General features: G+C 40.5%; 1 protein-coding gene across 2 annotated transcripts in view; it reads right to left on the bottom strand.

Moving 5' to 3' along the window:
- The window catches only part of CARS1 (cysteinyl-tRNA synthetase 1), a 35,522-nt gene extending 23,138 nt beyond the window's left edge, over positions 1–12,384 (bottom strand). Inside the window, exons 1-8 of one of the 2 annotated variants that reach the window (XM_074543326.1) lie at positions 12,228–12,384; positions 7,260–7,505; positions 4,317–4,408; positions 3,443–3,531; positions 3,052–3,148; positions 2,482–2,580; positions 1,380–1,529; positions 27–167 (exon numbers count right to left, since the gene is read on the bottom strand). In XM_074543326.1, the coding sequence (XP_074399427.1) occupies positions 27–167; positions 1,380–1,529; positions 2,482–2,580; positions 3,052–3,148; positions 3,443–3,531; positions 4,317–4,408; positions 7,260–7,505; positions 12,228–12,255 (942 nt within the window). In that variant the 5' untranslated portion in view covers positions 12,256–12,384. The remainder of the gene's footprint in view (positions 1–26; positions 168–1,379; positions 1,530–2,481; positions 2,581–3,051; positions 3,149–3,442; positions 3,532–4,316; positions 4,409–7,259; positions 7,506–12,227) is intronic. The other variant, XM_074543325.1, reaches the window with a different exon arrangement.
- Between the last annotated feature and the right edge of the window lie 687 nt (positions 12,385–13,071).

A 13,071-nucleotide genomic window follows, 5' to 3' on the forward strand; every position in this document is an offset into this window, starting at 1 on the left:
GAAGAGAAAACAGTTCATTTACTTACGTTGAGTGCTTCCATATCTTTATGAAACTCCCCTTCCCAGAACTTGGGGAGCTTTGAGAATATGGAATTGTCAGTCACCTGACTGCCAAATTTTGAGTCCAACCAGTCAGACAGCAAATCTTTGGCTTCTTCCAATAGTGTCTAGAAAACAATAATCATAAGAGCACCCGATCCAAGACTTGCCCTGTTTAAATTGTGCAGAAAGATCTTATTCTGAACAGAGACAGAGAAATAAGGAATAAGACATTTGCAATGAGGCACTTAATTGCGAATACAGAGTAATGCAGGTTTCTGCCATATTTTTATCATATTGTTCTTCATAGATATAGATGAAACAACCAGAGCAAGGAAGACAAACTGTTAAGTGGTATCTGTTTTGATACTGCTCACTTCAATAGGCATCTGGAGCTTATGCTGTAAACACCAGATGGGACCTGCAGTTGTGTTATATTTTCTGTTCCCCCACTGCTACTGGATAATCTAAAAAGAGGCCTTACTGTGCACATGGCTAAAAAGTGTCTGAAAGACTAATTTGGACACCAGCAAGGATACCTTTTAGTCTTATATGAAAGGATTTCTATTTCTGACACTAGGATATAATGCAGAATGTATGATTGCTTAGATTTTAGGGTTTTTAAAAATTCCATTAGATCAGTATAGACTTTTATAAAAGCACTTGATATTAGAATAGCTGGGCTTTAAAAAAAAACCAAATATAATTTAGAGACAGGTTCTTCTGAAGAAGGGAGCACATAACCATGTGTACCCCACAGTACTTATCATAAATAATCTGAAAGCAAGAGAAGATAAAAATGGAAATAATTTACAAAAAGACAATAACTACTAAAAATAGTTATACTGACTGACTTGATTACTGGACAGAACCATAAAGTCAACATGAATATTTGTCACTAAATGTAATTGTTTTTCATAAAAATAATCCTGAACACAACTTTGGGGGAGGTATTTTCCTCTCTGATCAGAAACACTTGTGTGGAAAACTGCCACCAGTATTGGAACATCAGAAATGTGTGTTCAGTAACCTATAATGAAATTAATTCATCAAGACAAAAAAGTTAAAGAGAAAGTGTAAGTACATAAGAGAGTAAATCCTCATTGAAAAGGTTAAAAAAAAGTTATTGATAAAAACAGCATCCAAAAAGTCTGTAGTTGAACTGAAGAATCAAATTTCCTGTATCGAGTGCAAAGTACTAAAAATTCAGTCCCATCATTTCTCTTTTTATTAATTAAAGGTTCCATACATCTCAGGGAATTACTACAACTACACAATGTTTTTAAACCTCCTAACAATTATAAGCCAAATATAAAATATAAAAAGGAGCTCAAACTTACCTCATGACATCTGCTGATCTCTTCAGCAGGGAGCTTTGCTTGGAGAGCTTCTTGTAGAGGGTCAAAAGCAGACTTGACTGCATTTTGAATTTTTTCCAACATTTGCTTCTTATCTGGGTCTGTTGTTTCATTTAGTTTAACTGAAAAGAGCTACAATTAAAAAAATAAATTAGAAAGCCAACTGCAGTACAGCAGCACCATGCTCCATACACAGGATATTATCTTAGCCATACTGTACCTTGCTAGTGATGAATAAGACATTATGCCACAGAAAAAGCTTTGACATCAACTACTGAAATATGAAATACGCTCCTCATCAGAAATAATGGTGCAATCACAAGACTTTAGTTTGCACCCAATTTCATTTTTTCAGAAAGACTCCATAAATCACTACATCATCATCATAATTACTGCTGTTTTCATTTTCTGTGCAGCTGATCACCTTAATTGCACAGCTGATTACCATGAATTTGAAAAGGACAAGCTTTAATGTGAAACAGGGAGAGATTAAATGCAATGTTTAGGCAGTATGTCAGGCAAAGATAGTTGGGCAAAATTTCCAAGCCTCCTATTTCCAGCCCTGTATTCAATTCATTAGAATGATAATCTCTTTGTGATCTGTAGTTCTAAAAATTACCAGAGAATCACCTTCCCTCACCTTCAGTCCTGAATACACAATTTATTAAATCCTTAAAGCTTTCCAGCCTTTTCCTTCCAAGGTCATCAATGGTACAAAGGAGAAACCTCCCAAGCTTTAAAAGATTATGGACTGACCACTGTTCAAAAACTCTTTTAAAGGATTATTTTTAAAGTTTGAATTTATAACACACAAACATCCAAATGCTGTTTGAGCAATACATGCACTCACAAATAAGTGTTAAGATCACAGAAGTCAAGAATGCCTTTTAAAGAATTTGTCAATTCTAAAACAATGTAAAAAGCAAAGTGATGTGCAGCTCAAGTAACGTTTCTAACATGTGCAGTACCAGAACTAAAAGAAGCAGAAAGTTTAAGGAGGCAGCAAAGTCTGAAGCATTCTCTAGATGCTTTCCTACATTACTGAGCGAAACCCTAAAACACAAGCAGAGATTACCACACTCACCTCTGAGGCAGTTCTAACATCTTCAAGCAGCTGATCTGGTGTGCATTTGCTCTCTCTATATCGTTCAAAAAGGTGATTTTGTCTTGCTCTCTTGATGATCTACAAATCAGAAACATGAAAATATTTCTGTGAAGTGACACATAGTTACACAGAGTGCAGATAAAATTATTATGTACAAAAGGCATTTCCCTATAAATTTAACAAGCTACAAGAATAATGTGCATTAACACAAATCAAACACACCATACACGGTTAATAGGCTACCTCAACAGAGTCAATAAATTACCTTATCAGGCAAGGAAAATAAATCATCTCTTTAAAATACTGAGTCCTCATTATTTGTGATAGCATTCATTATTATACAACACTAAAGAGTCTGCTACCATAGGAGTGCTACAAAACTGAGAAAATCAGTGCTTTTGTGCACAAAACATATGTCTCAGTTAATAAGTGTAAGATTTATCTTGGCTTATCAAGTGGCAATTACATGTGACTGACTTCCATTCTAAAAATTGAGCATTTTAGATTGCAAAAACTTTTGCGAAAAAATAGATTAAAAAAACCCCTTACCTTGTCATCAATATCTGTAATATTCATACAATAGAAAACATCATATTTAAAATAATCCCTCAAGATTCTTCTCAGGATATCAAATGAGATGTAGGACCTAAACCAAAAAAAAAAAAAAAAACCAAAAAACCAGAGGTGTTTTCAGTAAACAGCTGTATCTATTCCGTGCACAAACCATTTTAACCTTAATCAGTAACTGTGCAGCAGTTTTACTTTGGCCCATGTATTAGAAAGTTTTTAATCCCACAATGATAAAATATTATAAGGTGCTTTTAATCTCAAATTGCAAGCACTGATAGTAATATACTCATCTGAATAATACCTTCTTCTAATACTCTTTTGCTTCCACTAGGCACTGTTACCAACTATATCAAAGTAAGGAATGCAGTACCTGGCATGTCCCATGTGAGAAGCATCATAAACTGTTGGACCACAGCAATACCACAAGACCTTTTTTCCATTCTGAGGCTGAAATACTTCCTTAATTGAAAGGGAAGGTACAATGGTCAGAAGAAATTGAAGACATGACCTCAGGCCAGTAACACCCCATTTGGAGATGAGAACGTGAAAATATGGATTATAATTACAAAAAACAAGTAGTTATTCCATTCCCAACTTTACCATACCTAAAGACCAGCACTAGCTTTATCCTGTGAGAGAGATAATGAGGTGTGGCTGCTTATGTTCCATGCATTCTAATCAACCAAGATATCAGCTTACTTTTGTAAAAGTTTTCTTTTGCATTGAAAAAGGTTACACTCTATAATCAGTTCACAGATACTTCAATATTACATCCCATGTAAAATTAATATTCTTAATATTTCCTCTTTACCAAAGGACTTTCAAACAAGACAACAAGAAGTTTTACACTTTTTATATTGCAACTATATAATTGGTGAGATGTTTTTTACACAGACAACATCTGAATAAAGAAACTGTGATTTTATTCTGCTCACACTGCCTACACTAATGTGTATTACAGTTGAATGCCTGGCTACTTTGCATGACAACTTGAAACTGAATATTATGCAGTATGCACGAAGAGACACACACTTGTAGTGTATATATGTTAATGTAAATAGCATTACACTTGCCCAGCAAATGCAATTGATTGGTACAGAGTTCCCGGCCTGTGCTTGTTAACATTTTACAAAATACAACCCAGAGACCTGACTATTGACAGGGCAAACACTTCAGAAACAGGATTTGATGGCTGCTCTGTTTGTGTTTCTAGGGAAATCCCCACTTCCCTTTCATTTTCTCACCTTACTGCGTGTCAGGCTGTTGTAGAGGCAGAGCCTGGAATGTTTTGTCCCTTCAGGGGGAGACCAGGGAGGCTGCACACGTTTGCCTTTACCTAGGAGAAAAGGTAGTTTAAAGCAAGTTTAAAAGATACTTTCCACAAACAGATTTGCAATACAACATTTTCTCCTTATCACATCATTATTTCAGAAGGAAAAAAAAAAAAAACACTTCTAAATGGAGAAAAGAGCTTCAATCCTAGTAATGCAGCTACTTCTGTTAGAGCCTCCTACAAAGCCACCAAAACCAAAGTGAATTATTGCAATCTAGTTTATTTTCTACTCTCTAAATTGCCACTCCTTTTAGCTTTTGATCCAAACAGCAGTGAGGAAGAGGGTACAAAAGCAAGAGCATGCAATTCAGGTAAAGTATTACCATGAGTTTTGAAATTTAATGAATCATTAATGAAGTGTTATGGCAGTCCTGGGCTTTTTGCAACACCACTGATTTTACTGTGATGGCACATCACAGATCTCACACAGAATTTGCAAAATATCTCCAGAGTCCAGAGGTGGTCTCTAGAGCCAATATTGACAGAGTATGTGCACTCAGGGTGAGAGGGAGAGCTGACAGAAAGGCTTAGAAAGAACCCCAGCTTTTTATCATGCATTGTTGCTAAGTACACAAGATATTTCTGAACACACTCATTTACCAAAATATGCTCCAGTTCAGCAAGAGGCTACACTGCCATTAAAGAGAGTAGATAAAACCCAGGGTAATATTAGTGACAATATTCTTGAATTTGTTTTCTCCTAAATTTGTAAGAAGCAACACAGCTGTTAAACTCATGGGGTTTTTTAAAAGAGAAATATGGGCATGTGATTTGTCAGAGTTGCAGTTTGCTGTGTACTGGGCTGTACAGCTGTAATGATGTTAAACCAATTATCACATTAACAAGGCATGAAAGCAAACCAAGAAATTAAAAAATACAGCAAGTTTGCCAGCTTAATACACACAGCACTATGTTTAGGAATTCTCATGGTATGCATTTTAGCTGTGAGTAAAATATTTTACAAACTATTTGTTTTGACAACAAAATTGCCTTTCTTATCCTGTCTCTCAGGGTGGTCTTCATAAACTCAGTTTCTCTCAATTTCTTCATATGCACATTTTGGCTGAAAACCTTCAAGTAATGTAAACATTCACTGCATAAAAAATGTAATCTCTTAATCTTGCTTTTTTGACTAACTGCCCAAATAAGAAAAAAATATGTTAAGTGTAGTACTCTGTCTCACTTCATGGGACTTCATTTAACTTCCATGCTATGAATCCATGGAAATGTGTGTCCATTCTAAACATTTCACTGCATGAGGCACTCCTGAACAGAACACCCCAAGTTCAAGAGCAGTCTCTCCATAACACAGGTCATACACCAAGGTATGGATTTGTTTACTCTTTGATTTACAAAGATTACTCTGGCATGCTTAATTGTGGCCAACGCTTCCCTCAGGGAAAGAAGCCTGTGTGGGTTAGCCTAATAAAAGATAAATCTGTAAAGCTTTCTTCAGTTACAACCACATGAACATAAGGAAAAACCCAGATACTGCACTCCATATTTCTCAGCTTGTGAGTTAGGTGTCACATTTTACCCACTACACGGATGCCAAGGGCAAAGTAAAAGGCTGGTAAAACATTGGTTAGTTTGGTCAAATGCACCTCTGCCAGCCTACAGCCTTTCCTCTGGTAGAACTGAAGTTCATTTGCTTTAATCCACCATGGAGCTTTCTGCCACACCAAAAAAACAACAATGAAGCATTCCTGGTCTAAGAAGCATGGCAGATTTGTGTGTTATTTTCATGGTGAACACTACAGAACACCACTCCAGGATTCCTGAAACACATCATGAAGATATAACCCTTCAGAAAGAGAGATTTAACAGTAAAGATTTCATGGTCAGGAAAATGGAAACCTCTTCTGTTTCTGCTCCACCCTGTTCCATGGAAGTCTACAGACAATCTGCAGTTGGTGGACAGATCTGCTATCAGAGCCAGGGGTGCAGCTGAGATCCCTTCTCTGCTGGAAGGAAATAATAACCAGCACAAACATTTGCAGGCACACACAACACACTGAATTTACTCACAGCAGTCTGATTTTAACTGCTGGTCTTTTAGGAATTGAGAACACAAATGGGGAGAGGTTGTGAGAAGATGGCATTGGAGCAACACTAGTTAACACCCATCAGCAAGAATGACAGACATGCATTCATTTGTAGGTATTGCAAGCACTATACAACAGCTCTGCGTTGTTATTTTTCATTATTTCATGACTCCCTGAGCAAGGATCTCACTATAAGGCAATTAAATTAGACTAGCTCATTGGGAAACAACTCAGGAGAGTGATGCAGCTCCCAAAAATGCCTGCCCATGCTTACACAATGACCTAGATTAACCAGTTAATACTTCCTCAAATCATCAGCATGCCTAAATTACCAAGGTTAAAAAAGAAGCCAAGACATTCTTTGTGAAGCTCATTGTTAATAACAATTAGAAGAGGAAGTATTCAGTTTATTTTATTGTGGATTTGTATATTATACAACAACTATTTGGTTAATCTTGCAAGGAAAAAAGCAGACTGGGCAAATCTTGGTGTTTCCAGGAAAAAGCCCAAACCCACACATTCTTTTACAAACCAGAAGATAGCCAGCTTTTTAAAGAAAATACACATAATCAAATTCTGCACACTGAGGAACTTTAAAAAAAAAAAAAGTAACAGCTTTTACATCCAAATAGGTCAGGATCCATCAATTGCACAGTAACTGTATGCAAGAATAATGTTATGACTTTGAATACAAATTGATACTGTAACTCTTAAGGCGTGCAAGAGAGTATGAAAGGGAACTTCTCGCAATAACAACCAACACAATGTCAGCTAGTCTACAACCTGCCCACCAGTTTCATATTACTCACTTGTTTGAAGTTTACAAGGCTCATTTTTGTCACTGCTGCCATCATAGATTGCTTCTATGTGTCTGTACCACCGGACAACATGGATATACTGGTCCACAGGTGGCCCCGAAAACTTTCTGAACACCTCCACATCTGCATGTGAAAATGTGAACCCCTGGATATAACTACGAGTGCTCAGGTACTCGTTCAGAGCCTTCACCCTGGCTTCCTCTTCACTAATGCTCAGAATAAAACTGTAGCTGGAAGCTGTAAAGAGAGGCACAGGACATTTGGTCAGCATTAAAAGAAGGAGATCCCATGACCAAAATATATCCTTATAACACACATCTCCCCCTGTAAATTAGCTCTGGCAACTGGTAGGAAATTTGAGAAAATTAGATTTAATACAAGCTCCCAAATAACTATGTGTTTCCTGTTAACAGGATTATGTTCATGTTGCCATAAGTTTGTGAAGACATCTTTCAAAGACTGATAAGGACAAGAACACAGGTCTTTTTCATGAAGAATATAATCTACCAAAATTGGAGAAAATCCTTCACACAGAGCAAAACTAATCAGTCACTCTTTTCCATGCTGCTAAAACACTCATCCTGCCAATATTTAAATATGATTCATTTTATGCCCTGTGGAAAGGCTGTGAATATATCCACTGAACTTGAGCATGTAGTTACATCTTTGCAGGGGTGTTGCCTGCACACAGGCTCCCAGCACAATGCTCAGTTCCTCCTATTTGCTCTGGAAATTCAGAACTTCAGCTGCTGCTGTATATTCCCATACTTCTCCCATGCTCCCTTCTCTCCTCAGGCATATGAATAATATTTAAAATGAGTAAAACCTACACAAATGAATAGAAACGATATCAGACCATGGCCCTCTCTCACAATTTTTTAATTCTGTGATTTCTGGTATATAGGCAAAGCAGGTTCAGTTATGTCTCCTCTGGACAAACACAGGGACACAGAGGAAAGCTCTGTGTGTTGGTGGGGATGCTCCCTGGAAGAGCCAGGGGGCACAAAGCACTCTGAGGTTATGCTAGCACTGCCATCAGGCAAACCCAGCATTCACATTTTCCAGCAGTGATTCAATGTTTGTGGCTCTGTTCGTGTGTTCAAACACTGTACAAACATGAAGGCAATATCCTGTCTAGGGAGTCAGCCAGCAAGGTAACCCGAGCCAAGGCCACGTGCAGAGAAGTGAGAAAGCAGCAGGAGAGCACCTGTCCCTGCTCCCAAAGCCACAAGGGTCACTCCTCACACTGGCAGGAACATCTCCTGTGCTCACAGAACACAGCTCCTGGAAAGGCAGGAATGAAAGGACATGGGAAAGGGAGGGCTAGGAGAGGATGGGAAGGATGGCACAAAATTTTTCATCGGTTAAAACTTCATGAACCATTTTCTATCCAGAAATCAATTATTAAAATATCCAACAGCAACTTCGGATGACAGGGAAGTGGCAGCTAGATATCAAGCATGTTTGTATTCAATTCTTTGGGGTATAAATGAGATACAGGGACACATTGGGAGAACTAATGTGAAAAAAGGTGAATGACTTTAATATCTTTTGTGAATTTTGATTATTTTAAATTTTTAAAAATAACTATGAACAAAAGAAGACAGATCCATGTAAAGTATAAATCCTTCTCAAGGCCTATCCATGTAATTGCTCAGTACAAATAAGGAATACCAAGGAAATAATGGCTCATAACTCCACCTCATAGTTTGCCTTACCCAGCTGAATGGGATTCAGCTTTGGCTCACACAGTTAATTTACTATAATCTTTTCATGCTCCTAAATATTTACTGATGTTTATCAACACAGAACTTCACATGTTTGTACACATTAAATAGTTTGTAACAGTTCTGTTCATTAACAGTGGAAACCTAAGACCTGAACATGAATTTTGTATACATGGAAGATATGAGGGAGAAGGCAAAAAAAGGTATTACAAGAATGATCTAGGTAGAAACAAAACTATATCTCAAAGAAAAGATCTTTTGCAAGGAAAAGCAACACTCAATTTGCAAAGCATTATTATGGTTATTATGACCATTATTCACACATCGGGCTGCTAATGGGAAGCAAGTCAGTGTATCTGAAATAATGTAAGTGCTTTCCAACCACATCTGCAAACCAATCTAAAAGGGAACTTGCCCAAACTTACACACAAATACAACAAATATGACAGCACTCATACAAGCTAATTTTGGCAAGGAGAGGTAGCAAACACTGCCTGTGAATATGGGAACCAGCTTAGCACTGATAAGCTTAACAACTGAAACTTTTTTTATCAATCTTGGCACAGATATGAATACTTCAAATTAAAATGTTTGGCAGGGTCACTGTCCCATTCCCAGGGTCCCCCATCAGTTTCACAGGCTGTGGTGAGGAGATGACTGTGATAACAGTGCCTTGGAAGGCAGTGGAGCTGTGGATCGCTTGTTTCAAGCAAAAGGAATCAGTGACAGCTGTCTATGGAGAAGTCTGTTCTGGTTTAATTGATATCATGGCTAAAAGAAGAACAGAAAATGTACAGAACCTGGTTTTCTGTGATTTCTATTCTGCATCCTCAGTTCCCCCCATCTTGCAATTCCTTCAAATTCCTTCAATTCCTTCTTCATTAAAGACTCATACTGAAATATTTCCTGGTACCTCCTAAGTGCTGCATCCTATTTTTCCATACTCTTCAGTATCCCCATCCTGCTGCACAGCTCCAGCCCATCACTGCTAAGTCTGCCAATGCTGTGCAAGAGGCAGCTGCCCACTGTCAAATTGAGGGATTAATTAATACCAATCAATGGATTCAAATGTACTGAGGGATAAATGTACATCTGACCTGTTTTCCTTGTTGCTTTAGGAAAACAGGCTAATGAATTGCCTTTCTCTCTAAATTAAATTTTTTCCATCCCCAAAACAGAACAGATGCAGTTGTTACTACTCAATTGCATCAGGAAGTGTCTCCTTGACAGCAGCAACATGAGAGTACTACAGAGCTGTTGCATAACACTGAATTTTAACTCATGTGAACGGAATGAGCCATAGATATTGTATCACACAAGAGGAAACAAGCACTGAGCACGAGTATTGGAGAGTTAACAAAATAACCTTGAAAAATCAGAAGAATCAATGTCATCCAGTAGGCAATTCTTTCAAAAAAAAGTTCCACTGCAGACATCAATGAATACAGTTCTCACACCATAACCACTGATGTACAATCCCTCTGGGTGATATAATTGTCACACATTCTTCTTTTCATGCATGGAGTGCTTCAGAGACTTTTAAAGGACACTGGGAGTTTGTCTGGGAGACAGCAGCAACACACAGACTCAAAGGCACAGGACAGCTTCTACATTTTGTCTGCACATAAGATAACTTTTGAGGTTTAATCAAGACACATAATCCCCACAATATCAAATTTCGTTGAAAATTTTCACTTTTATTAACTTGAGAATGAAAACCTCTGCCCCTTGAAGGTGTTGGACAGCAAAGTAAATACAGGAAAGCCATGAAGAAGGCAGTAAGCTAGCTGACACAAAACCAGGGATTTACTTCACTCCAGGGAAAAGTCATGTTTCCTGGGCTTCCCTGAACCTGCTAACCTTGTCAGTCATAATTAGATGACAATGCAAATGTTCTGGGAATTCTGCAGAGGCATTCTCCAAAAAGAAATCTTACCCAATTCTGAACATTTTGAAATGTAACTTCCCATCCAACTTGGCTTTCACAAATTTAAGACAACCCACAAAAGACAAACGTAACATTATTAATACAGCTCCAAACAGACCATTTGTCATCCTGGTCAGCCACTCTGGTACCTTTGAAAAGAATTCCAACCATCTGCTCAGACAAGATGAATTCTCCTTTTCCATTAACATTTCACAAGAACCAAACCAATGCAGTGATTCCAGCTAATGCCAGACACAGCATGCATAGAGACAGAAAAACAAAGGACTTATCAAGTCTCACACATAAGGGGCAAGAGGCTTTTAGATGAGCAGGGATTTTTAAGACTGGAGTATCCCACACCAAGGAAGAGCTTCTCAATCCTAGTTTTTGAGCTGTGAAAGTTTCACTTCCACTTTTCCTGAACTGAAACTAAATATAACAATTGCAGACTCAGTTTAGAAAAACCCCACCCTAACAAACAGTACCTAAAGAGTTTCTCAAAGCGCACCTGAACTGAGCCTCTCTTGGGTTTTTTTCCCCTAAGACACTAAAAAGACTTCTGAAAAAGCTGATCCCTTGATGACAAGAAATTTTGCACTTTAGTGGGAATATTACATGAGATGAATAAAGATCAAAGTAACTTTTGGTTACTTTGTTGCTTTGTTAAAGAAAAAGGGGCAAAAATATCTGTATTTACAGATCCTCAACTGGAATGACAGAAATTTCCAACCCTTTACATACCATAATGGTATTTCATACTTGCATGACTGGTATGCCAAGTTTCCATTTGCTACAGTAGTGCCAAAAATTATAGCACTACCCCAGCCCTCCTTCCATATGGAAGCGAAGAGTACAACCCATCATTACTGCACGAACCACAGAAAATGTCCGAAAATGCCCAAAAGTTCAGGTGTGAGTTAGGGGAGAGCACCGATAGCTCGGGAAGGCAGTGCGGGAGGCACGGAGACAGGTGGGAGCTCTGAGCGGCCACGGACCGAGCGCACCGAGCCGGGCACAGCCGCTCCCGGACGGCGGTGACGAGGAGCTCCGGTTGTCCCCACAAATCGCGAACGCCGGCACGAACCTCACCAGCACCGACCTCACACCCGCGGCGGGCACAGGGCAGCCGCAGCCCGCGGGACGCGCCCCCAGCGTGGGGCTCGGGGCAGCGCGGCCCCCGCGGGGAACGCGACCCCGCCGTGACAGCAGCGGCGCCGCGACCCCGGGCCCCTCCGAGCCGTGACAACGCCGGCCGCCCCTCGGCCCGGCCCCGCCGGGGGCCCGCGGCGCCGCTCGCCCACGTACCGTGCTCGGCGCTGGCGGCTGCTGCCATCCCGGAGCTGCTCCTGCTGCTGCCTCCGCCTGCCCTCGCTCCCGAGCTGATGCAACAGCGCGTCCGGAAGCCTCGCCCCGCCCGCACTACGCTACTTCCGACGGGCAGCCCTGCGTCACCCGGGCAACGGGCAGCGCCGCGCGGCCCCACACGGCACGGCACGGCCCGGCCTCACACGGCCCCACACGGCACCGCCCGGCCCCATACGGCACAGCTCGGCCCGGCACGGCCCCACACGGCACCGCCCGGACCCACACGGCCCTGCCCAGCCCCACACGACCCGGCCCGGCCCGGCCGAGAAATGACCGCCCAGGGCATCGTGCCAACGGAGGAGTCCCCCCTCCGAGCAGCGCCGCCCGCCTTTCCTTAAATAGCCCCAAGGATGGAGGCGCCGCCGCCAGAACAAAGTCCCAGAGCCAGCTTCTGTCTGAGCCACGGTTTTATTGCTGTGCTTCAAACACAGTGGTGCTGAGCACTCCGATACAACACAAAATGGTTTCGGAAACTAAAGCATCGCAGTACGCAAAAACAGCAGCGGACGCCTGGTACCCGCCCGCAGGTTGGGACAGCACTGTCACAAACTAAGGGATGTCCCAGCTCCTGGCTCCGAAGTGGGCATCCAGCACCTGTGTTTAATATTTTATGACTCAGAGGTAGGAAGGTCATGTAAACATGAAAAAAACAGAGGTATTACATCCCTTCCAGTTGTCTCCATGAGTTGAGGAGGCTAACTATTTCTACCAGCAGTTCCTGACACCCTCATTTAAGGAAGTCTGAAGACACACATATGTACACAGGAACATTTTTGCAGTTCCT

The sequence above is a fragment of the Zonotrichia albicollis genome, chromosome 6 (genome assembly GCF_047830755.1).
Source record: "Zonotrichia albicollis isolate bZonAlb1 chromosome 6, bZonAlb1.hap1, whole genome shotgun sequence".
Lineage (NCBI taxonomy): Eukaryota > Metazoa > Chordata > Aves > Passeriformes > Passerellidae > Zonotrichia > Zonotrichia albicollis.